The sequence below is a fragment of the Hemicordylus capensis genome, chromosome 4 (genome assembly GCF_027244095.1).
Source record: "Hemicordylus capensis ecotype Gifberg chromosome 4, rHemCap1.1.pri, whole genome shotgun sequence".
NCBI classification, from domain to species: Eukaryota; Metazoa; Chordata; class Lepidosauria; order Squamata; family Cordylidae; genus Hemicordylus; species Hemicordylus capensis.
In genome coordinates this window covers 22882956-22909536 of record NC_069660.1, presented here as the reverse complement: position 1 = coordinate 22909536, position 26581 = coordinate 22882956, and the positions used below count along the sequence as shown (strand labels likewise).

The window sequence follows — 26581 nt, the reverse complement described above, 5'->3', positions numbered from 1 at the left end:
GTGACCATTTCTAGGGAAGCGAAGTTCTCTCCGCTGTGCTGCCTGGCTGTTAAAAGCAGCCCTTGGGGCGGGGGGGAGCGCTCTTCCCCTGCACAGTCCTTGGATTTACCACACTCCGGGCTGGAACGCCTGTATTCTTCCTCTCCCTTCCTGGTTCATATTTTAATTTTTGTTTTTGTTTTTGGTGGATACTGGACGCCATGTTGTGGAAACTAGCAGACAATGTCAAGTATGAAGAGGACTGTGAGGTGAGAGTTGAGGACTCTGGATGTGGTTGGTCCGCGTAGTTGAGTCTTGCCACTTGCTTGTGTGGCTGAGGCTGAAGCAGCAAAGGGGGCTGGGAGAGGAAGCTGGCAGTCAGACTCTGGAGCTAAAGCCAGAGTTTTCCGATGTAAGGCTTTTTAGGCTGGGATCCGTGGAGCTATGGCATTCAGCAAGGTTTACTCTTCCCATTAGGCTTGCAAGCAGGACAAGAAGCCAACTTTGAAAGGAACCTTTCCTAAAAAACGTGGGATTTGATTGCCACCTAATACACATCAGGCGGTATATAAATATGATAAATAAATGTAAAATAAGGTGCTAGTCCTGATGAGGCTCAAGTTAATCGAGTTAACTGATCGAGTCACAGTTGCTTTAAACGGGTACCTTTACTGCATTTTAAACCAGAAATTAGATGATGACGCTGCACCATCTGACATTCAAATATTCCTTTGGGGGCAAGCTAGATCATAGCATGGGTTAGTTTTGAAACGAGCTAGTTTAACACTAGCTGCTTGCTTCTAACTAGAGCATGGATCTAATCTGTGGAATAATTGCTTCGAAACCTTAAACAAGTTTGAGATGGTGCAGCCTAGTGAGACTATCAACCCAGCCCTAAATGTTTTTTTCTTTTCTCGGAAGCAAGCTTCTTCGGGTTTATGGGGTTTCCTTCTTCCTAGTCTCTGTACAGATATAGGGGTGCTTTGGACCGTTTTGGGGTGTTTGCTAGTTAGCGAATAGTCCCCTGCTGTTGAAATGTATTACTGACCTCCATATCTTTACATGCATGTTTTTAACGAAAGTGTTTAGGGTTGAAATCAAGGTCACATCAAACCCCGTGGAGAGTTATACAGTTGCTCTTCTGAGCTGGACGGTCTCGGATGATCGGATCTGCACCTCTCCACCTTGGAAGATGTGCATAGACTTGTAGCCAAAGTAAGGAACACTTTACCAAGTAGTAAGCCCCACGTAATCTAGTGGGAGTTGCTTTAAGAGTAGGATCGGGGTGAAGATTGGCCCAGGCAGCTTCGGGGACCAAGACAGAGGTGGAAAAACCGCTCACTCTAGACGAGTTCGGGTGAAGCCGGCAGAATAACTCCCGAGTAAATGGATTGCGAAGCGTTAACTGTATTTCGCTGCAGTAAGACACAACCTGAGTCATGTAGGGCGCGATTCCTGCGGTCCTCCTCTGTACATCCATCCCGCGCCGCCCTGCGTCATTTCCATCGCGTCCTAGGCGTTTCGAGTGCTTCTTAAAAGCATCTTTCTTCCTGCGCGGTGTTTGTACAGCGTCTGGCACCCAGCTAACGCGAAAGGCTCAAGCTGCACCCTGAGAAGATCTGCCCAACCACTGGGCTGCAACCCCCACTAGGACTTACTCTCAAGAAGGCACGCAGAGACGGGATCGGGTTGCAACACAGTAGTATAGGCGAAAATAAATGGCCGGGAGTATTCTAAATCCTGAATAATAGCACACACACCCCCGCCCCACGGTCGTCAGAGAGGCTCTAGGCATGTTTTCTTAAAGTCAGACTAGAGAAATCAACTTTCGGCAACTGCAGTAACTCTTTAGGAACGAGCAAACTACCGCTGCTCCCTCCCCCCCCCACTTAACCGCGGTATTTCCCTCTTTAAACTACCCCAGATGAGGGCGAAAGCGAAGCGATGGCCTTGGAGTTAACTAGGCGGGGGAATGATTGATCCCCTCCAGTCAGACACCTTCTGCGCGCAGTTCTCTCTCTCTCCGCCCCCCCTGGGGAAATCAAGGCAAACTTTCGCACACTTTTGAGCCCGACGTGAGGGCGCGCCCCGTCAAGTCCGCCCACGGCGGCGGGGGTGCAGGGGAGAGTAGCGCCGGCGAGCGAAGCGCGGAGAGGCAAGTGATCGGGCGAGTTGGACGGGCTGCTGTCCCTGTGCCAGCCAGAGTCGAAGGGAAGGACCGCGCTTCTGCCATGCGGGGAAGAAACGAGGTAGGCTCGGGAGGCCTCGGGAAGGGCAGGAAGTGGGCGAACGTGGCACCCGTGCCTTCGGGGGAGCCTGGAGTCGGCTCCGCGCGATTCGTCTCCTGGGGGAGTTTTGTCCTCGAGGAGGGTTGCCAGAGGCTTTAAAAGCCCTGTCCCTTTTAAGAGCTGCAGGGCAGGCAGAAATTCAACAGGCGAAGCTTACCACACTATTTCAGCTCCATGCCAAAGTTTTTTTTTAAACACCACAAACACCTGATTACTGATTTCCCCTTCCCTGCCTAGCCTGCAGCGATTAAACCCAGGAGCCCTGGAGGGGGAGAGACACTGGATGAGAAGCCACGTTTTCTGGGAGCCCCCTGCAGTTCAGATGGATTGCTTTCCAAGATCCCTTAACACGGATAATACTACCCCAGACGTTATTCAGTTAATTAATCAAAAACGGAGGGGAGGCACGCTTAAAATGACTCCCTTGCCTCTTCAGTGGATGAAAAGTGAAGATCCTGATCCCTGGTGCTTGCACTCACGGAACTAGGATGGTAGTTAATCCAGGTTAAATGATCTGAAAAGGGTGGGGGTTCCTCTAGCGTTTTAGCTGTGGCAGGATGCGATCTTACACACACGTGTTTGGAAGTAAGTTCCAGACTGTGGGTCTTGTGAATAAGATCGGGCAATTTAGGCTTGCAATGCGCTGTACACTTAGCAAGGAGTAAACCCTATCGACCGCGGTGGGATGGCTTCTGAGTAGACGTGTAGGGCTGATGCCAAGCAGGTCTGTTTGAGAAGCCCCGTTTAAAAATCAGTGAGGTTGTGTGAAGTAGGTGTTTGTGTGGCGGGGTTCAGGATCGGGTCTTGAGGCATGTTGAGGCGGGAGTCTTGGCCTTCACACGATAGTGAATCAAGCTGGCCCCTTAGGAAGACGTCCTCGATCCCACCACACACACACTTGAGAGAAACCGAAATCAAGATGGTTGTGATTCCGGCTGCGTACAGAGTCGGATTTCTCAGAAGCCGCGATCCACAAGCCTTTTTCCCGGGTTGAGGGTCCGGTGGAATCCCCCCCCCCTTCATAACACGTGCTAAAAGCCAACGGGACGGTTCATTTCTAAGTAAACGTGTATAGCTCTGCGTCCCCATCTGCACCGGCCCGGGCTCACTTGGAAGTAGGCCCTACGGTGTCCAGTGAGGTAAATGTGCATAGGTAGTCGGAATGAATGAAGGGAAGGGAAGGCTGATCTGCGAATCGAGAGGGAAAAGGCCATCATGGATGGGACTTTTTTAGAGTAAAGACCGCGCTCCAATCCTTGACACACTTCTTGGGGAGTTAAAATCTCGTAGGCTTTGCGGGGAGGGGGGGGGGAGTCCGCATGGTGTGACAAGGTGCCAGAATATTTCCCCCCTGTGACCTTTAATGGATCACAAGCCGACCCCCATGAGGTCTCGTCCCATTTTCACTTCCAAAGCGAACACGTATATATAAATATTGCGGGGTAAATCCCATGGATTCAACGGACAGCGCGATTCTATACACGTTTACTCAGCAGTAAGTCCCACGTTGTTCAATGAGATTTACTCATAGCTAATCCATAAAGATTTGGATCTGGAATTTTATAAAAGCATTTGCGTAGGAAACAGCACAGCTGTTGGATCTAGTTTCGGATCGGAGAGGGGTTCGCCGATTTCCCTCTGAAATAGACCAGGTTTTAAAATCTCATTTAACAAAATGAATGCTCCCGAAAGCCAAATCCGTTTAAGCTTAAATCGATTACGATCCTAAACACGCAGAAGTAGCGAGTAAACCCAAACGAACTTGGTGGGACGGACTGACTTCCAAAGAAACATGAATACTCTTAGCCCTGAGAATATTCGACTGCATAGATAAGAGCAGTGGTGGCCACAGTGTCTCTGAGCGTGTGCAGAAGCCCTCTTCTCTCTCCACTGAAGTAAGCGCAGCCTGGCCCATCCTGTCCTCCTGGCCAGCCTTTGGCGGGAGAGAAGAAGATAGTGATTATTTTTTAGCATCCAGAGAGGAAGGCGGGTTTAGCTGCTGCCCTGAAAACATACAAGAGACTTGTGACACTTTAAAGATCAACGCATTATTATAGGCTCTATGATACCTGGCTAAACTGAGCTCCCAACAGACGGCACAAGAGTCCCGATCTGCTGTGTGTGTGTAATTAAAACCTCACTCCAAAGCACGTTTACTGGGAATCTAGTCCGGTGGAATACAGGGGGACTGATTTCCGAGTAAACGCGGGGAAGATCTGACTCCGAGATAAACCGCGGTTCGCCCTGCCCCGGGTCCGGCTCCTCTCCAGTCGTCCTGCTGCGCTGGATTGCCTTTGAAAAGCGGCCGCGTCTCCTCCCTTGGCTCCAGTGGTCAGGCCGCAGCATTTCGGTCTCTGTCCAGAAGCAGATGAAGCTGTCGCCCTCGCTTCACGCTCCACCCGGGTCCCCGTTGCGATCCCCATTCCCCTCTGATTAACCTGCCTTGTTGCTTTAACGAGCGTGGAGGCTGAAGCTGCTGGAAGCCCCAGGATCAAGGGGCGATTACTGAGAGCATTTTAAGTGCGTGTGCTTTTTGTCCAAAGCGGATTCATCAAGATGACGACGATGAAGAGATTGCCTTCGAGAACCGGGAGAAAAAGCTTTTTGCTGAACGAGCTACCCTTCTAAAATTATGGAATTTTAAATAAAGCAACCGATTCTCCCCCGCCCCCCCCCCGACTTAATTAGGTCCACTTCACCTAATTCTTAATAGGGGCCGTGTGCAGTGAAATTCATATTGACATTTTCCAAAAGGAAAGGGAGAAGTCTTTTAAAACTAACATTCCTGTCCCTGTTGCAGAGTTAAAGTGTTTCTGAAGTCTCCTAGAATTGGAGACTTGTCCTCGAATCAAAAGTAAAGATCAAGATTGGGGGGGGGGGGCAGACACTAATGTTTAAATATCTAGCTTGTAAGTTTCTGTTGTCAAACTCAAAACTAAACCACCTAAAGGGTGGTAAAATACCCCTTTTCAAGCTGTTTTCTAGTGTTTTTTTTGTTTTTAACTATGATTTTATTGTTTCTGCCCCCCATCCCCAAACCTTCAGCTGGGGGAGAGGGTGAAATTCTGCTTTCCCATCCTTTGTTGGGAATTGGGTCCCTTTTCTTATTCTTTTTCCCACAGTACTGGAGAAGTTGACTTTTCAGTCCCCAAAGGAATTAATCCAGAAATTGCAGTCCTATGCACATGCAAGAACCATTGTTGTACAAAATGGGAACATGCTTCCAAGTAAACACCCACCGGATTGAGCTTAAATGTGTTTGCTATGAAGTACGATCCCTAGAAATCGGTGGTATGTGGCACTTCCAAGGAAACTTACTTTGGTGCATGCACGAGCTGCAGTTCTATGTTCAGTTGGGAGTCCTTGAACTTGGTGACAATCTGGAATATACAATGGATAGTTCGACTGCATACCAAGTCTTTCAGATTGTGATTGGTTTATACTCCTGCTCTGCCCTCCTGTAGATGTTGGCTTACAACTCCCATAATCCATGACTATTGGCTACTGTGGCTGGGGATTATGGGAGTTCGAATCCAAAAATAGCTGGAGGGTCCAAGTTGTGCAGCCCTGTTCTATACTCTTAGGTTAATGGCTACTACTGACTGAAAATGAATTTCCTACATGTGCATTGGTTTCGGACTGAGATGCTGATGTTGCAGTTGGGGATCATGGCTTCACTCTCATTGTATGTGTGAATGGGGTGTTGGGGTGTGTTCACTAACTGGACAGGCATCCTAGTCCCAAAAGTATTTGTTGAGAGACCCTTCCTGTTGGTTTGAACTTAACTTCTAAATAATTGTAAACTGGGGTGGAGGAGTAAGGCTGGAACCCTGATGCAAAAATCTATTTGTTAATCAAGTCCCACTGTAACTGTGGTTTTTTCCTCCCAGTTGGCTTTAGGCTGCAGTCCTCAAATGGTTTAAGCAAGAGCAGTTGCCTTTATTTCAAAGGGAGGGTGCTGGGAACGACCCTAGAATCGTAGACCAAAGCTGTAAAAGTCAATCTTCGAGACTGTAATGCGGAGAACTCTCTGATGCTGGCAGAGCTTGGTGAATGGTGACTAAAAATGCTTGTATGCAAGTCAATCTGACTGCCTGCCCCCATTAGGACTCTGGGATTCCTAACACTGATCGAATGTCTGTCTTTCTTTCCTCAGGACCGGCATGACGGCAGCAGCAACGGGAATCCTCGATTGCCCCACCTCTCTGCTGTCAGCCAGCACCTGTACAGTCCGGCCCCTCCACTTTCTCACTCGGGGGCTTCAGATTTCCAGCCCCCTTATTTCCCTCCCCCTTACCAGCCTCTGCCTTACTCCCAGTCCAGTGATCCTTACTCCCATCTTGGGGATCCTTTCTCCATCAACCCACTCCACCAGCCACCGCCACCGCCTCCGAGCCAGCAGCAAGCCAGCTGGCCCAGCCGCCAAACCAGCCAAGATCCTTCCGGCTTGTCCCACCATGCCCGCTCTGGTTTGGTTCCTCATCTCCCAGCTCTGGAGAGTGGCTCTGCTGGGGCGAGAAGGGAAACCTACAGGCGATCTGAGCTGCTCCTGCCCCACGGCCATGGTCTGGATGCCTCCAGCCTAGCCGAAAACCTTGGACTACATGACATGGCACATCAGATGGAAGAGGTGCAGGTAAAGATGGGGGGAAGGAAGAGATGAATGATGGCCCCTATAGCCCCCACCATCCCATAGATTTAAAGGGGAACTCTCTGGTTATTTTAAGGGATGCTTCAGGATAAGACATCCTAAAAATGAGGGCTAGTGCACAACAGTTTCGAATGTGGGCAATTTTCAAGTGTGGCCCTTCAAAATGAGTTTCTCATGGAGCAAGCGCTGTGTAATTTAATAGGCTTGAACTCTGTGGGAGAACCTTATGCCCCATCCGTTGCTCCCCAAACTGTACTATATAGCACTTTGGAAAGGCTCAGAGCATGACACCCACTCTTTAGTAACCCTTAGGCCAGCCCTACAAGGTAGGTTATGATGACCCTTGCATTGCTGATTGGAGGAGGATAGAATAGGGCTTTGCTTAGGGCCACTCAGTGAGTACAGGGGAGGGGTGAGATTTCATCTGGAGACTTCCTGGGTCACAGTCTCTTAGCCACTATACTGGACCTCTCAAAAGTCTTCTGCATTATTGCTCAGATATTCTTCAAGAATATGCAGCAGATACTCCTCTGCTTCATAGATAAAATCACATAGCAGAGACACCCTCCATCTTTATAGATTCAGATTGTGCCCTTAAAAGTTCCATTGCAGCCAGTTGCGTCTACGTCATACAGAACAGGCTATTCATAGCAATTTCAACCCGAAATGCTCTTGCCCCATAGAAGCCCAGTCCTTCCATAATTCAACAGTCTGTCTGGACAGATACTCTTCCCTTGAACTCTGTTCTTCCCATACTAAAAGGAAAGTCACTGGGCCACATAATATTGTATTTGTAGTCGTAAATGCGTGATTTGGCAATCCAGATTTGTCAGGACACTAGAAGCTCAGTTTGCTTTCTTGTACCTGCCACAGTCTAAAATGCCTTGGGTGAATGAAATTTAGGAAATGTTAGCCATTACTAAACCCCCAGTGGGGGCAGTTAAAAATGTCTAGGGCTACAATTCTAAAAACACAAGTTAGGAAATAGTTCCTGACTGAGTGCCCTATTGATGCCACTGGGGCTGACTTTTGAATAAGCATTTATAGGGACGGGCTGTAGTGTGTGCATGCAAATCTCTGTGATCCCATTGAGCATAACGGGACATACTTCTGAGTAAGCATGTCGAGCATAGCACTGTTAGGCATGGCTAGCTTTACTTTGGCTGTAGCCACAGTGTGAAGTCCCACGATTTCAAGCCCTATTGAAATTAAATGTTTTCAAGTAAGAAGTTTTAAGACTGTGGGTGTAAAGTTGCCCCCTTGTCCTCATGACCCATTAGGAAAAAGATCACAAAGGGGTAGGTGGGTGGGGGGAGAGGAGGGATCGTAAATCTTATTTCAAGAATGGTGTTCTAAAAATTTCACATTCTCTCTCCAGAATGTGGAAGATCAACATTTATTAATGCATGACCAGACAGTCATTAGAAAAGGTCAGTAAGTTTGCATTCTGTTCTTTATTTCTCCCCCCAACCCTGCAAAATATGGTGTGTTAACTAATAAAGGATGGCAGGTTGTCTTGGAGTAAGATTTCCCCCTCATGTGTCTTTTTCAAGAAACACTCCTTAAAACAAGTTGGATTTCCCCCCTTCAAGTATATTGAATAAGTGGCTGGTATGTGTGCCCAAGGCTGTATTCTGCATTTATTCCAGAGTAAATCAGTTATAGATTTGACCTGTGTGTGTGTTTACATACAGATGCTCTAAAAGGTCTGTTTTTATTCAAGCCAGGCAATTTAAGTCCAATAAAAAGGATTTAAAGTGGGTTATTAAATTTTTGAGTGGAAACTTTTAAGCTAGCTTGAATTGTTTCCCACGAACAATTAATAACTCTATTTGCTGCACTAGGAAGAATATTCTGGTGCAGTGCTGCTTTTAAAGTATCTGCATCTCACTCTGTAGTAACCAGACTGATAGATTGTTTTAAACCATGCACTTTTCAGTTTGGGTATGCTGGTCTTGGAAGTTATTCTGTTAATAACTACATCTTTGTATTATCTTTGAACATGGACGATAAACGTCTAATACTTCTGCACATGCTTTTAAATCTTTGGTTCCTTTTTCATATGCTTCTTTTTGCAAACCAATCTATATAATTCACTTCCATATGTGCTTGGCAATGCCAGAGGATGATGGATGTGTACATTTTTAAATTTCAGGTTTTAGAATTGTGCATCAGTAGCTGAAAGGGTGAGGGGAAGGAGAAACCTTATTCATGCAGTCTAGAACAAAATAACCCAAGAGAAAAGCCAGATAACTTGTTTTTCTTTGACTTTTCATCTTGCATTCTTGATTTGCATTTATATGGGTACACTAGCCAGGAAATATCACCATTGTGAGCAGAAGTCTGTTTCTGCATGGCCCAACAAGTTTTACTCTAAGTTGGTTCATTTCAGAACTGGGAAGAGAAGGATGTTGCTACTTCCATGAATGTCTTGTAATAAGCACTGCAGTCTCATTTATTTATTTATCCTGTATGACTGACAGCCATGCATGCACCAAGCAAGCATATGAGCTGGAAGGTTTGCAACTAAAATTGTCATCGGACTTCCAAAGTGGGGCGGAATGGGTTAACCTTGCTGCCAAACACTTCTAAATGGATGAACAGAGGGTTTGGTTAGGATTTATCCACGTTTGAAAGGCTTTCATTGGTGGTATTTCTAAGACTGGAGAAAAAAATTGGAAATAGATGAACTCTCTAGTCCTGCATTCTGTTGCTTGCCAATGTCCCCTCCCTTGTTTGTCAAAATCAAAGGAAGGTTTTGTCTGAAACTTCAGGGTGACTCGGAGAGGGGGGAAACACAACTGAGAAAAAGCAGAAATGTATTTGGTGTAAACTGTGCTGATTGCAGAATTAGCTCAAGGCAGAAGCGATTCCCCCCCCTGCTGTCTTTCACCCACTTGAGAATCCATCCTTTCTGATAAAATAAAATACCAGGCTTAGCAGGTTTAACCCTTGCCTGTGCTGATTGCCATCCAGCTTTGTCTGGGGAAGGCTCTGAACTCTGGATTTTGGGGGAAGGTGTTAACTGCAATTGTGAACCACTTTGGTAGATGTAACAGTTCTGTTGACCTGTTTCTGCTAATGCAGTGTATACCTCTCTTATAATGCAGGGGTGTCACTTCTGTAAGGTGGAGGGAGGAAGATTTCATTTATGTGAAATCTTTGTTTTTGTAACAATACTCAAGCTGAACATTGGTGTAAAACCTTTAGGAACTTAAAAAATGCCTTAGCCTGAATTTGGCCTCTGTTGAGTTAAGTACTTAATATCCTACTGATTTCAAATGCATGCAAGGAAGCACTTGCTCAACTCTCCCATTAAGATCAATGGTAGTCAAAGTACTCCCAAGGCTGGATTGTGCCCTGTGTTTTGTTTTTTTAAAACCTGGGGAATTTCTTTGGAAGACTGAAACTGCAAAGGCAGTTAAGTAGCAATTTGTAAAGATTGCTCAATAATAAAAGAGCAATCCTTTTTAAGTTAATGGGACTATTGGAGATTGCATTGTGTTGCAGATGGCTGTCTGCCTTCTCTTAGTTTAGGCCTGGGGTGCTTGGAAAAGCCCTTGACAATTCTCTGCTGCAAACCTTAACTGCTCATTATAAACTTATTTAGGGAACATCTTAATACAATTTATTCATACTCCTTACAACAGCCATCAATCTGTTTTATTATACTACTGATTTGTAAGCTGCTTTGTGTCTTATCAGCTGCTTTGTGACTTTTAAATAAAAGAGCAGGGTAAAGTAAGTAAAAGTGTGCCATGGAGTCGATTTTGACTCCTGGTGCCCACAGAGCCCTGTGGTTTTCTTTGGTAGAATACAGGAGGGGGTTTACCATTGCCTCCTCCTGTACAGTAAGAGATGATGCCTTTCAGCATCTTCCTATATCGCTACTGCCAAGCAGGGTAGAGATTCAGAAAACAAATATTAGGAATTGTCCACTTGGTTTTCCTTGGAAAAGTGGGATGCAAATATTAAATAAAAAAATGTTGAAAGATCTGGACTTTCCCAAAAAGGAAGGAAGAAGGAAAAAAAATACCCTTTTTCTCTGTACATCTTGGCTCTCTAGGTCCCATTTCACTAACGAAAAACCATGCATTAGGTCTCCCTTGCCAGAAGGATGGACTCATCGGGGTGGTGATCAATCCCAACGAAGTGTTCTGCTCCGTTCCTGGGCGGCTTTCTCTCCTCAGTTCAACATCAAAATACAAAGTGACAGTAGCAGAGGTTCAAAGAAGGCTCTCTCCTCCAGAATGTCTTAATGCTTCTTTACTGGGAGGAGTTCTCCGAAGGTAAGAGCCTATGATTTCTCTCTTCTTCTTCTTGTGTCCTATGGAGACAAATGGCATGTGAAAATCTTCTTGTCTCCATGTGAATCTGTAAAGAACAAAAACTCTGCATCCTAATGGATCTTGTTTCTGTGTGTGTGCGTACATGTGTGTCTCTGGCACTCCCTGCACTTCCAGAAACGAAGTGCTATAACAGTTCAAGAAACAAGTTCTCTTTTTCTTGCTAATATTATGCTTTCTTTCTCGGTTTTTACGGAGAGAGAACTTGTGCACAGAGCCCATTATTTTCCAACTCCTTATCCATCTGTATTTACATTACAAGTGGTATTTACTGAAGTGAACCTCCCATTGATTTCAATTGATGTGTACACTTCAGGTTTCTCTTAGTTGTCAACTAACCAAGAAAAATCCTGCCTAGCATACTCTTGTGCTTTCAGCAGCACTTAATGTGCAGAAATATTGCAGAGCATAGCAATCAATGTAACGTATATCAAGCTACTATCAAAGGCATAATTGCAGGCACTAATATAAAAATTGGTGACCCTTGTTTCTGGAGAGAAAGGGAGATTCCTGATTAAGTTCTTAGATGTAGACAATTGGGGTATTCTGAAAGCATTGGTGGTTGTTGGTTTGGTTTTTTTTTTAATACTTCCTTAATAAACACAGATATAGGTGCATTGGAAGAATAGGATGTGTGAAACATTGGAGCCAAGAGGATGGATCCTTACCCTCCTATGGCACCATTGATTTTGATGGGACTCGACTCAAATTGATTTGGATAAGTGTTTGTGAATATTCCCGTGTGTGCACGTGCCCTTCACCTGCAACAAAAGCTCATATGTTTCTGTGTGCTTGCAAAAGGTTTAATTTTCATTATGTCTGCCATAGTGCCTGTAACAACTTCTGATGGTGTAAATGCCAAGACAAAGTGTAGTTCCTCTTTTCTCTCTCTCTCCCTCTCTCCACCCCCACCCTTGCTTTTTCACTTTTTGATCTTGCTTTCTGATGTTTATGTGATGGAACATTAAAAAGTAGGTCAGGGCTTCTTTCTTTGCTCCCTCCTCCTGAACAGTATTGAATGTCAGTAATGTGCGCTTCCCAATTGCTTTGAAATGTGGCCTCTTCAAAAAATACAACTAAATAAAGCACAGTCCATCTCCCCCCTCCCTCCCTCTCTCTTTCCTCTCCATTTACAGAGCCAAATCTAAAAACGGTGGCCGGTCATTAAGGGAGAAGCTGGACAAAATTGGCTTGAACCTTCCAGCTGGCAGAAGGAAAGCTGCAAATGTGACATTACTGACATCATTGGTGGAAGGTCAGTCTCGTGAACACTATTTAAAAAGAGAGCCTTTCTGGGTAAAGGACAAAGAACGTAACCCAGATGCCTAAACGAGGATATTCTAAAACGACTGAAACAAAAAGCAGGGATGCTATTGGGCACAAGTCCTAGAGGTCCAAATCAGTGGGCAACGGGCCCTTGACCTCATGAAGATGGAGATGGGGGGGGGGGGAAGGATTTGCACATGGGCTTGGGACTGAAAATCCTAGCTGTCATGCACAGCAAAATGTACATTTGATTTTATTGTCCTAGTGAGAAACTTATTGCCTTGCCATTCAGTTGTCCCTCCCTCTGAGCAAGCAGCTGATCTGCTTGTATAAAGAGGAATGCAGTTGTTCATGCAAATCCTACAGCAGTATGTTTCTCCCCCCCCCCCCCCGCAACTTTGAAGGCCCCATCTCTGAAATCTTGGAGAGCTGTTGCCACTCAATAGGCAATACTGACCTGGCTGGACCAAGGCAACCTGTACGTTCAACCAAAAAAACCCACCATCTGATCACTAAAGCACACTCCTTCCCTTGTCTGGATCAAAACTGGAGCTATGCTTTACTCTTGGAGCCTAAAAAGGTGCTGCTACTTGGGCCAGCGACTCCTCTTCTCACAAGTCTCTGACCTTCTGATTAGGAGAGGGAGCAGCCAGAGTAGCAGATTGCACAGAGGTGCAGCAGGCAACCTCCCGGGTGACTGCAGAGCCAGATTTAGGGGCAGGGGGGGTCTAAGGAACGACCCAAGGTACCAGTCATTTCAGTTCTTCGTAAAAAGCGTCTATAGGGCTTGAAGAAGCAAGCTTTGTTTCTTCCTCTCTGACATGGATCTAGATATACAGAGTCACGTCTGTCGGCGTACGACGGGGATAAATTGTGCATGCAGGCGGGGCATCGGCAGCGTGAAAGGAGCGATAAGCGCAAGCAAAAAGCAAGCTATTCGAAAGCCGAACAGGCGGAGAGGCTGCCAAAGAGGCTCCTTCCCTGGGGTGCCCCTTGGCCCCCAGCCCAGCACGGAGCGGCCAAGCGGTTTGGGGCTGCTGCAACCTTTCATGATTTGATTGGCTATTTATTTCTTGTGACAGTTGGGGAAACCCTCCTTGGCATCCTGTGCCCTTCGTAAGGCATTCTGTATAAAACGGTGATGAGAGCAACGTGGCTGAAAGCACCAGATTTGGAGGAGATGAAGCCAGGGTGGGGGAAGTGGGAGTTACCCTGAGGACAGTAGTCACAGGACTGGCCAGAATTGGAGTGCTCACTCTGCCAGAATACTTAGGAGCTTGTCTGAGAGATCTGAATATCCTGGAGCAGCTGACTCGGGTGATGGGCCATCCGGTCTCACTTTCCTGTTAAGTGGGATCTGCAGCTTCTGCCTTCTAGAAAGGAAAGTGCAGCCAATCCTACTTGCAGCCTGTTCTGTAGACCCTGGATTGGCTTTTGCTCATAACTTCTACGAAAAATCCCCCCCCCTTTATTTGGCTGCTTTTGCACATGCTTTGTTTAGATGTATTCCTTTAAAAAAAAAAAAAGTAAACATGAATGTGACAAGTATTATAGACATGTGTATTATACAGGGACACTCTTTGAGAGCTGGGACCAGCTGCAGTCGCTTTGAGTATAAACTCTGCGACAAACCGAGTTGCTGATTGATGGGTGAAGTGTACCCATTCTGTGGTAGAGTGGCATTAGTTGCTCTTCTGTTCTAAAAGTGCCCAAAGCGACATATGGCATTAACATCGTAAAACAATGAATGGAATGCCATGAAATCAGCAACGGTCTAAAAATAAATAAATAAATCCAACTTAAAAACAATGTACTGCACACATAGAGACATAGGAAGCCACCATATGCTGAGTCAGACCATTGGTCTATCTAGCTCAGTATTGTCTTCACAGACTGGCAGCAGCTTCTCCAAGGTTGCAGGCAGGAATCTCTCTCAGCCCTATCTTGGAGATGCTGCCAGGGAGGGAACTTGGAACCTTCTGCTCTTCCCAGAGTGGCTCCATCCCCTGAGGGGAATATCTTACTGTGCTCATACTTCTAGTCTCCCATTCAAATGCAACCAGGGTGGACCTTGCTTAGCTAAGGGGACAAGTCATGCTTGCTACCACAAGACCAGTTCTCCTGGTATCAGCAGCTCTGTTTTTTCTAAAAGAAGCTCCACTGGTAGCCAATAACATTCAGACCAGAGGAATGAGGTTTCTAAGACGAGGCTTTTACATGGTGATGGAAGCTGGATGTATGGGAATCCCGCTCCGGCGTCCTGTGTAACTCTTAAGACCTTGTGTATAAAACTGCAATGAGATGCGATGCAGCACATATACAGCTTTTCTGTTACAAGTGCTCAAAGCAGCTTACACGGCAGAAGGAATGAGAAACTGGTTCCTTGTTGCAATGGAGCATCTTGAAAAGAGAAACACAAGGGATACACACCAGCAACAGAGTGGGAGGGATGCTGTGTTGTGATGAATTGGGACAGTTAGGGGCATAGGAAGTTGCCATATACTGAATCAGACCATTGGTCTATCTAGCTCAGTATTGTCTACCCAGACTGGCAGTGGCTTCTCCAAGGTTTTGCAGGCAGGAGTCTCTCTCAGCTCTATCTTGGAGATGCCAGGGAGGGAACTTTTAACCTTCTGCATCAAGCATGCAGGTGCTCTTCCCAACATGGCTCCATCCCCTGAGGGGAATATCTTACAGAGCTCACACATGTAGTCTCCCATTCAAATGCAAACCAGGGTGGACCCTGCTTAGCAAATGGGACAATTCATGCTTGCTACCACAAGACCAGCTCTCCTCCCTGGAGTTGTCCTCACCCCACCCCCAAATATGAGTGCTGCCACTTAAAAGGGCATCTCTCTGCCCACATAGCAGGGTTGGAGAATAAAACTTCATTAGTACATGTTTTCAGGGTCGGTTTTCTTCTTCTTTAGAATTAGACTGCCTGTTTCTAGCCAAGTTAAACTGTGTAGCAGGCTTTAACAGATTCACACCTCACTCTTAAAAGTAGGGCTGGCCAGCCTGAGGCTCTCTGGCTGCTGTTGGAGTACAACTCTTATCCTCAGTTGCAATAAATTTGTGGCTGAGTGTTCCCTCTAAGGAAGGGATTCTCAATGTTGGGTCCCCAGATGTGAATGGACTTCAACTCCCATAATTCCCAACCAAAGGCCACTGGGGCAGGGGATTATGGGAGTTGAAGTCCAATAACATCTGAAGACCCAACGTTGAGAACCGCTGCTCTAAGGTGTGTGCATGTGCTCACACTTTTTTAATGACCACTCCGTTAATTTTAGATCCCACTCCAGTTGAATCGGGAAGGCCCCACTCTCAGTGCATGTGCACACAGTGCTTGGATACTGCTGCCCAAAACTCATTCCGCACACAGATAAAGAAAATTGGAGAGAACTCTGGCTGGGGATCATGGGAACTGTAGTCTAACAGCTGGGGAACTTCAGATTAGCTGCCTCCTGGTCTTAAGCATGCCTTTCTCAAAGTCATGGAAATATACAGGACCCTGGCCCTGTTGCTTGATGAGTGACGGTTAAATGTTTGAACGGTCATTCAGAATTGGGGGTCATCCCGTGAAACTGGAGGTTGGGAAACCTAGGACTGACCAAAGGAAGTATTTTTTTCACACAGCACATAGTTAATCTATGGAATTCTCTGCCACAAGATGTGGCGACAGCCCCCAGCCTGGATGGCTTTCAAAGTCCAGTAGCTTAGACAAACTCATGGAGGACACAGGTCTATCAACTGCTTCTAGTCTGGGGGTTACAGTTGCAGGGGAGTAACAGCAGGACAGAGGGCATACTCTTTCCTGTGGGCTTCCCAGAGGCATCTGGTGGGCTGCTGTGTGAAACAGGATGCTGGATTAGATAGGCTGTGGGCCTGATCCAGCTGGGCTGTTTTCATTGGCTGGCATTCTAAGAAGGTGCTGGAGTAGCACCAGAGTCTCTGAAGAGTTCCAGTCTAATACTGCACTGGTGCTTGTGTGTGTTGAGGGATGTCAACAAACTCCCTTTCTCCTAGAAGCCCTCTGTGCTATTTAAAAATATGTCCCCGAGGACTGCGTGACACAGAGGGATACAGAGCACTTCCTCAGGAGGGGGAGATAATCAAAAGTTTTCCCCGCCATTGAGCCAGCAGTGGTGCTGAGTGAGTTGAACTTTTTGGAAGCACCAGTGCTTTAAGTCAGCATGTCGGCCACTGTGTTTGAGGTGATATGCAAATTCTCTCCGAGGTGCTTGACCTATGATAGTTCACACATTCAAGGCGGAATTTGATCCTGCAGTTGAGTGGCCAACTGTGTGAGAGCCAGCCCATATTTCCAAGCAAATGTGTTTAGAATTGGGATGCCTTTTGGTTGAACTCAATGGGTCTGAAATTGCCTTGCATCCTTCCTGCATTTGCTGAAGTGAGTTGTGGTCTGGATGGCCTGGATGGAATTCAGAGCCATGAAAATGAATAGCTGCTTTGCTCGTGGTTTTGATGGGAGTGTCTGGTCTTGGCTGGCTGTGTTGTGGTTCGAGCTGTATCAAGAGTGTAGAAGGTGCATGAGCATCAGATGCATGAGCAATCCACACAGTTTCAGTTGCTGCATGGCTAGGGAATATCTTGGCTGCTTACAATGTCTTCATTCAAGTGACTTATTGAAAAGTGCAATATTTTGTGGTTGCTTGACCTCTTGCAAAGACAGGTCAAGAACTGCTTCTCCAAGATAGGGCTGAGAGAGATTCCTGCCTGCAACCTTGGAGAAGCCACTGCCAGTCCGTGAAGACAATACTGAGCTAGATAGACCAATGGTCTGATTCAGTATATGGCAGATTCCTATGTTCTTATGTCCATTATAGGATGAGAAGCTAGGATTGGGGCAACAGTTTCTTTGCATAGAAACCTCTCCAAGGATTGAAGCCCAGATAATCTGTTTGGTGCAGGGTTCCCCCTAACAGGGATTCCCAGATGTTGTTGACTACAACTCCCATAATCCCCAAGCAAAAGCCATTGCAGTTGAAGATTCTGGGAGTTGTAGTCAAGAACATCTGGGAATCCCTGTTAGCGGGAACACTGGTTTGGTGGCAAGGCACACTTGGTAAACCTTTCAAGGAGTTTCTTTCTTGCATGACTTGATCAATGAGCAAGTTGCCTCTTGCCCCAGAGAACAGTGGTGTTGCTAGGTACTTAAAAGATCTGGGGCCTGGGCCTACAACCCCCTTTTGATTAAACTCGGGCATGCCCCCTCCAAGAATAATTGTGAGGTCATTCACACAAATAAAACTGTGTTCTACCTGGGTTTGGGAGCTGTGTGTGCTCCCAATTTTTGGTTGTGTGGAAGCAAGGTAAGAGGACAAGCTACCCAGATTTTCCTCCTTTATTGTTTCCACACAACCAAAAATTGGGAGTGCACACAGCTCCCAAACCCAGGTAGAACACAGTTTTGTGTGAATGACCTCCTATGCCTGACCCCTCCCCAAAGAGAAACTGAAGGAGACACAAGTGCTATATTGGGGGCTAAACCATTTATGTTGTTGCCAGCACAGCATCTTCTAGGGAGGAGACCGAGATGAGAAGTGATCTTTGCTTCTGGAGCAGCAGCAGCCGACTGCCTGCACCCCCCTCCCGCATCCACCGCAATTGAAAAGGAGATAGTTGATCAAGTTTTGGGCTCTGAACCATTCATTGCAGGCTTGAGTCCCACGGGCCAACCCCTGACAGAGGGGCTGCATTTCAAGTACTGGTCGGGGCTTCAGACTAAGAAGAAATGCCACTTTTTGCATCATGTGGGTGTCCTCTTCCCCCCTCAAGCACTTCCTGTTTTGCCTTTTTGAAACTGGATGTCACTGAAAATGGAGTGTAAGTCTGGGGAAAAAGTAAGCCAGGAATGACCTTTAAATAGGGCATATGACAAAAGCTAGAGATATTTATGTCTCCACGCTTCTTACTGCAAAGAATAATTTTTTGAGAGGGGTCTACTAAGCAGAACCGTATTCAACCCCCCCCCCCCAATCTTATGTCCTACTTCCAGGTGAAGCTGTACACCTTGCTCGTGACTTTGGCTATGTATGTGAAACTGAATTTCCGTCTAAAGCTGTGGCTGAATACTTAACTAGGCCGCATCTGGTTCGTAATGAGATGGCCAACCGGAAAAACATGCTGCTTGCTGCAAAGTAAGTGTTTTTCTTTTGAATGCCAGCGTTCTGGTTGGATGGTAACGTTTTGCCTTTATGGAGTCCTCTAGAATGTTCTAAGCACTTGGGCAATCTCGACAACTGCATAAGGATTATCACCTGCATATTACAGCTTTATTTTTCTTTGGGGTGGCAGGAGCGGGGAGAGGTTGCCGAGGAGGAGCAGGGGAGTGAGCGTTGCCCTAAGGCCATCTCTTGAGAGTATTGTTGAGGCGATATTTGAATTGTGCACATCCTGGTTCACATCTGAACCAGGATTTCAGCATTGTGTTCCATGAGATCTTTTTTGCTTTCTTGCGTTAAAGGTGTTTTGTTTGCCCTTTTTTGATCCAAGGTCAGTGCTGCTTTTGACAGTGTTCTATAATGGGTGTTCCCAATCTTGGGTTCCCAGATGTTGCTGGACTACAGCTCCCATCATCCCCAAAGGCCATTGTGTGTGGGAATGATGGGAGTTGTAGTCTAGCATCTGGGAACCCAAGGTTGTTGGTGCTGAGGGTTTTCTGAGGTCAAACTAGTAAGAGTAGTAAAATGTCAGACCTTCTGAGACTTTTATCAGCTGTGACATTCTTTCATTGCTGTCCTAACATAGTTTACTCTAGAACTCCTGAGCTCACTAGTCTGCATGGTGGAGGAGTTGCATGCTCTCCATCTATTTTATAGATCTGTATTTTTTAAAGAGTGGTATACAAATTATCAGGGCAGTTCACAGAAAAAAATTAGAGTTATTGGATAAAATAAGTTTCATTAAAACTTTCAGTTGTTAATGGTAAAGAGCTACAAAGCCTCCTTCCCAGATGGTAAATCCCATCTACTCCCCTGAGATGTCATTAGAAACTATAAAACATTTTTCAAACTTCTCTGCTGTCATAAGGACTAGAAGCTTGTTTTCAAACACATCTAGGTTTCTGATGTGGAATTCTGCACTATCACTATAATGATAGATGGTGCTTATGCAAAGTGTAAATAACAGAAATACAACTACTGAATATTCACAGACTTGAAAACTTTTAATTTCTCTCCTAAACATGATTGAAGGTTAAATCAACTGAACTCTGGACTAAGTTTTGTTCTTAAATAACTTGTTGTACTTCATAATTTGCAAATAACTCAGCTGTTCGGCAAGTGAGGTAATTATGGTCTTGAAAAATCCTCCCACAAGTTAGGTCCTCTTAATTCTCATTCACTTCAGTAGTGGTTGAAGCATAAACCTCTCTTCTTGAAATTGTAGGACTCCAACTTAAACTCTTTCTGGATTGTGTCCTGTGACCTCCGTTATAGAGGTGGAGCTCTGAGTAGGGATGCACAAGTGTTGGGCTTAGTTCACTAGCCAGACATTATTTGGTTGCCACCAATGCCCTGTCTTCCCTCAGATCCTTTTCTGGCTAATAGGCAGAGTGCTTGGGAGAGAAGTAGGCCTTTGAACTGAGATATGGAGGAGGTAAGAAGCAGTGATTGCTCTCTCTTACTGCTTGGAAGGGATTCCTGCTGTTTCTTACCTTCTTAAAAATAGCAGTGGAAATGCAACCTCGCCAACCTCTGAAAATGTAGCCTCGCCAACCTCTTAACCCCCTCAAAAATGGCAGTGGAAATGCAACCTCTTTGCTTTCCCACACTGTCTCGTGTGTTGTGGATATTGGACCATTCTGTGGGACTGTAGTCATCTTGCAAAAAAGACGTTGCAGGGATGCAATCATCCTGCGGTATAGCGAAACAAGAACTAGGCTGGTTCAAGATGTCAGGTGGAACCTTAGAACCGGGTTCTGTGTGATATCCCTGAGGCTCAGGTGTGTGCACTCATACATTCCCGCACAAGTGTCTGCTTCCTGTCTCGGTTAGAGCCACGTGGAGATTGGTCATGTCCAGGGCTGTCCTTAGAGAGCCCTGACAGAGTGCAGGGCCCGGGGCAAATCAGCCAGTGTGGGGCCCCCTTCCAGCTAATTCTAATGGGGGTTAAAAGAGCGGGGCCCAGGGTGGTCACCCTGCTTGCCATGCCATAAGGACAGCCCTGGTCATGTCATCTGAATCCACCAATCTCTGCATTTTCTAACCTACTTGCTTCAAATAACCCAAGGCCTATAACTTACTTCAAACCTTGGGTAAAGGTCTTGGGTTATTTGAAGCAAGTAGCTTAGAATAAGCAGAGATCGATGGTTCAGACCAGGGATTCTCAACGTTGGGTCTCCAGATGTTATTGGACTTCAGCTCCCATAATCCCCAGCCCCAGTGGCCTTTGGTTGGGGATTATGGGAGCGGAAGTCTAATAACATATGGAGACCCAACATTGAGAATCCCTGGTTCAGACAATATGACCACCACTGACTTTAACTTAAATAGGGATGCTTGATGCTTGCTTACACAGGGGTAAGAGGGAATGAGCATTCCCAAGCCTCAGGGAGGCCACATGGAACCTGGCTCCAACCAGGCTTCCTTGTGACATCTGAATCAGCCCAGCAACAAAATCTGTTTGGGGTGCCATGGTGGGAATTGGCACATTGTGTGAGTTTCTGAGGCCGTTTCAGAGTGGATTCTGCTTCCACTGGATTCGGCAGTGAAATTTTCTTCAGACCAAATTGAGATGGCAGTCTAACAAAGACAGCTGAAGGCAAGCTAACTTGCTTCAAAATCCACTGCATGTTGGCTACTGGGGGGTCAAAGGTGTGCCGTCGAGTCGGTGTTGACTCCTGGCAACCACAGAGCCCTGTGGTTGTCGTTGGTAGAATACAGGAGGGGTTTACCATTGCCATCTCCCACACAGCATGAGATGATGCCTTTCAGCATCTTCCTATATCGCTGTTGTCTGATATAGGTGTTAGTCTGGGAAGGTGTTATAGGTGTTAGTCTGTTCCCATAGTCTGGGAAACATACCAGAGGGGATTTGAATCGGCAACCTCTGGATTGCTAGTCAAGTCATTTCCCTGCTGTGCCATTAGGTGGCTTTAGCTTTTAAATACTGCTGCCTGGTAAATGTTTGCAACATCAAAAGGCAGCATGTGCCTTTTTGTAGTACAGACCAAATACTAGCGGAGTCATGATGCTCCCTGTGGGATTTTAAACGGTGAAACATGCAAAGCATCTTGGGAAGTGTCTAAGAATGTATTTCTACTTCCTCAAAGCCGTGAGCTGGGCCTGTGCTCAGTGAATGGCAGACATCTGTAGGTAACAGCATGTCAGCTGTGGGGTCTCCAGTGAGAGACAAACAGCTAAACTCACTGTCCCAGTTTTGCTGCTTCCAAACCACAGCTGTGGAAATCCCATGTAACTGAGCCATAAACTGATTAATGAAGCACAACCAGGCAGAAGATCACACTGAAGAAAAACAGCACAAGGCTAAACCCTACTTGGATTCCAAAGCCCAACTATATCAGTGCCTAAATGATAAGTGCTGAGCTTATAATCGGAGGGTTGTGTGACAGTGATAGGCAATTCCATGAGAGTGCAGAAAAGCTGCCGTGTGATATTGCAGAATTCAGCTTCCTAAATAATTGTGGCTTTCATTGTGTACCAAAAAAAACCCCACGCTAGTTTTTATTGAAATTGCATGACAGTAGTCTTCTTAGTTACACTGGTTGCCTGTTGTGCTTGTGGGGACCATTCAAGGTGCTGGTTCAGACTCTTCCCCATCCTTGAAGGCCCTGCATGTCTTCTGGGAGTACCTTCCCTCAAATCTGCCTCCCTGCTCATCTCTGGAGAGCCCTTGTTCTGCATTTTATTGCTTGCTATAGATCTGAGGAGGTGTAGAGCACAGTTTTCCCTTTTGTGGGACCCACTTTGTGGCACTCCGTCCAACAGGAGTTGATCTGGCCTCTTCGTTAGAACAGCTTCTACTGGAATATTTAACATTTTTTATTTGAAAAGGCTTTGGCAGACTTTTCTGCAGGAGCATTTTACAGCTGTGTTTGTGTGGGGTTTACATAGTGGCTGTTCAGAATGGTTGAACATTGCCTTGAGTGTCATGATGCCCAAGCCGTATACCTCTTTCCACTTTTGTCATTAGGAGAAGCAGCATAAACTTGTCCAAGTAGGGCTGCAGGGCTTTAGCAGGGGCAAAGGTGTAGCTAGGGGAAAGGGGGTCCACGTCCACCCATCTCCCTGGTAGCCCCTCAGAGTGAGGGAGGAGATTAAAATAGGGAGGGATAGAGCTGGGGCCCCCGGGTTCTTCGAACCTATCAGCTCAATTATAACTACACCCCTGGCAAGAGTGTCATTAATGTGTGGCCCATGGGGCATGGGTCCTCAATGAATGGCCTTGAATCCCATCAGCCACATAGGAAGCTGACTTATATACAGAATCAGACCATTGATCAGTCTAGCTCAGTATTGTCTACCTGGACTGGCAGCGGCGTCTCCAAGCTTGCAGGCAGGAATCTCTCTCACAGCCCTATCTTGGAGATGCCAGGAAGGGAACTTGGAACCTTCTGCATGCAGTCATACAACAGATGCTCTTCCCAGAGCAGCCCCATCCCCCTAAGGGGAATATCTTACAGTGCTCACATGTAGTTGCCCATTCAAATGCAAACCAGGGTAGACCCTGCTTAGCAGAAGGGACAGCTGGGTTGGGAAGGAACCCCCTCCCCCCGCAAAAAAAAAAAAAAAAAGGTTTTCGGATTCAGCTTGATTTTGAACATTTCTTTCCACTCTAGGGTGTCTGGTCCTCCTTACATGACTTTAAGCTAATGCCCTCTTCTCTGTGTCTTGCAGACAGATCTGTAAAGAATTCACTGACCTCCTCACTCAGGACAGAACCCCTCTTGGGAATGCAAGGCCAAGTCCCATCTTAGATGCTGGCATCCAGGGCTGCTTGACTCACTTCAGCCTGATCACACATGGCTTTGGGAGTGCGGCCATCTGTGCCGCCATGACGTCTGTCCAGAACTACCTGAACGAAGCTCTGAAAATAGCAGACAAATCCTACATGAACGCAGGGGATCAGAGCCCGGCGGAAACCAACAAAAGCATTGAGAAAATGGACAAGCACCGGAAGTGAGTGTGCGCGTGCGAGCGAAGCCAGACTTCCTCAACTGTTCTCCCAAACACAGACTTAAGATCTTAATCTATTACAGATTTGCTTTTGGGTTTTAAAATGTTGTTCTTTGGTTTTAAAAGCATCCTCTCCTGGATCTCTTGGGAGATGCATATCTCTTTTTCCCTCTCTATTCTTTCTTTTTAAAGCTGCTGTTATCCGTTCATTGTGGGACCAGGTACCGGAAGGTAACATCGGTACAAGCTTTTTTTTTATTTTGAAAAAACAAACAAACTGTAAAAAGTGGTGCTATCTATGGGGGTGGGGTGGGGAAGAGAAGTCTGCTACTGTGGTATCCCTAGACCAGAGTTGCACAACTTCAGCCCTCCTGCAGATGTTGGACTCCCAACTCTCATCATCCCTGACTATTGACCACTGGGGATGATGGGAGTTGTAGTCCAACCGTGGGAAGGCCAAAGTTGTGCAGCCCTGCCCTAGACAATTTGGGCAAGATTCATCCCCCCATTGTACACTTCCCATAGTGATATCCAGTGGCTCTGCATATGCAAACTATTTGGAGCAAGACAAGCTGAATTGCACTCAGAGGCATGCATGGGATTCACAGTCCAGGCAGTGGTTGGGCACATTGCAGTGCATTATGCACAACCAGTAAAGGGGGAGTTAAAGGGCTCCATTAAGCCTTATGGGGCTCTGCATACAGATTAAATTGTGCTTTTACAGATCTAGTTATAGGAGAACATCCACTATGCAGGTCATAGGTGGAATCCTCTTAGTTCTTTTAGAAACTTCTTAGGAGTTTCAGGATGATCATATTTTCTGAAGCCAGCAACAGAACAGGACACAGTATTAGCCCCAGGGGATCTGAATTACTGGGAAGATGCCCAGAATTAAAACCTAATCAAAGGGCGGGTTCACAGGACCACCTGAAAGAAAGGAAGAAGGGAACCTCTGGTTCCCAGGGAGTGTGCGCTCCCAGAGGGCGTGTTTGAACCTGCCAGTGTTTTGGTTCTTCAATTCTCTGACCAACGTTCTCCCAACTTCTACTCAACTTTCGTAATCAAGATTTGAAGTTGGGGGGAGAATCTCAGGAGAACGTCAGGTGGAGGGCTTGGGATCTGGGCTTCAGTGGGTTCACATGATACACCCACCAGGAGTGCAGCCCTCCCTGAAAACCAGAGCTTCCCATCTGCTTTATTTTTGGGAGGTCATGTGAACTAGACCAGGGATTTTCAACGCTGGGTCTCCAGATGTTATTGGACTTCAGTTCCCATAATCCCCAGCCCCAGTAGCCTTTGGTTGGGGATTATGGGAGCTGAAGTCCAATAACATCTGGGGACACAACGCTGAGAATCTCTGAACTAGACCATAGTGTTCTAGAACAGGGGTTCACAACCTGTGGTCCTCCCAGATGTTGATGAACTACAATTCTCATCGCCCCTAGCCACAATTTATTGTGACTGGGGATGATGGGAGTTGTAGTTCACGAACATCTGGAGGACCACAGGTTGGGAACCACGGTGCTAGAAGAAGACTGAACTTGGTCTACAATGGGGGGAGGGGAGACCCTTACCCAGCATTCAGGTATAATGTCTTGTGTCTTTCGAGAGGGATTTTAGATTTCTGGGCACAATCCTGGAAGCATTGCTGCCGCGTCTTCTAATGTAATTGAGGCTTGCACAACACTGACATGAATGGAGCAGCATTACAGCGTACTGTAGCAGATGTTTTTACACAAGGAAAAACTAGTTCAAGCTAAAAACGAAAGCAGATCAAACCTTCCTCTATTTTTAAAAATGCCAGGATATTGCAGCTTTATACACACAATCAGGTCTTGTGTTTTTAAAACAGGAAAAACTTGAAAAGAATAGGCACATAATTTTTTTATTGATTTTTTTTTTGTTTTGCCTATATAGGCCAAAAATTCTATATTAAAAATATAAATATAAATATATATATATCTCCAGGGAGGTTTTATGTGTATTAAGGGAAAACAGTGTGTTGAATGTATATATTTATTTATGTGTAATTTAATGGGATTTGTAAATAATGGTGAACTTTTTAATACTTTTTTTTTTATAAATGGGTTTCAGATTTTAATTCCCTCCCTGAAAAGGTAATGGGTACACTCAATACACTGCTAGCTTATGTACAGGTCTGTTATGCTGGATATTTAAGAGACTTTTTACAAAAATCCTCGATTCTTGCCACTGCAGATTTATATCTAATCTGAGGTGTGTGTTGACAAAGCAATAACTTTTGTGTACTGGTAGCCATTCACAATGAGTGTGTGAGGTGCAGTGTGTACATGGGGGCAAAAAAATAATGGAAGTCATAACTACCCCCCATCTGTAAATGTTTCCCATTATCCAAATGCCGTTGTATAGGATCATCATATAATAAAAGTATTCTGAATAGAAGTATTGACTGTTTAACTGGGGAAGTGGTTTCCTTGCTTTATGTGTGGGTTGGGCAGTCCAACACAGAAGATCTGTAGCAGAGTACACAGTTTGGTAGTGCTTCTGATTAACGGAACGGTCCTATCAAGCCGCATGCTGGCTTCAATGATGTTGGTAAAAGTCTGTGCATAAAAGTTGCCTTGTGCAGAGTCAGACTACTGGTCCGTCTAGCTCATTATTGCCGGCACTGGCTGGCAACGGCTATCCAGAGTTTGACGGGGGTCTTTCCCAGCCCTACCTGGAGATGCCAGGGGTTGGACCTTAGGAACAACATGGGAAGCTGTTATACAGAGTCGGACATTGGCCCATCCCTTGCTCAGCATTGTCTATACCAGGGATTTTCAACGTTGGGTCTCCAGATGTTATTGGACTTCAGTTCCCATAATCCCCAGCCCCAGTGGCCTTTGGTTGGGGATTATGGCAGTTGAAGTC

General features: G+C 46.0%; 1 protein-coding gene across 1 annotated transcript; it reads left to right on the top strand.

The window, feature by feature from the left end:
- On the top strand, window positions 1-26113 carry TFAP2C (transcription factor AP-2 gamma). The gene is made up of 8 exons (XM_053251058.1): window positions 1-248; window positions 6424-6903; window positions 8297-8348; window positions 10985-11207; window positions 12401-12519; window positions 18550-18691; window positions 23411-23692; window positions 23882-26113. The coding sequence occupies exons 1-8, from the start codon at window positions 201-203 to the stop codon at window positions 23922-23924; spliced, it is 1389 nt and encodes a 462-aa protein (XP_053107033.1). The 5' UTR covers window positions 1-200; the 3' UTR covers window positions 23925-26113.
- The last annotated feature ends 468 nt before the right edge of the window (window positions 26114-26581 follow it).

Bases quoted from the DNA above. Each gene is read 5' to 3' on its own strand.
- TFAP2C (XM_053251058.1), top strand. From the start codon at position 201: ATGTTGTGGAAACTAGCAGACAATGTCAAGTATGAAGAGGACTGTGAG. The intron at 249-6,423 runs GTGAGAGTTGAG...TTCTTTCCTCAG, and splicing joins AGTATGAAGAGGACTGTGAG to GACCGGCATGACGGCAGCAG. The intron at 18,692-23,410 runs GTAAGTGTTTTT...TGTGTCTTGCAG, and splicing joins AACATGCTGCTTGCTGCAAA to ACAGATCTGTAAAGAATTCA.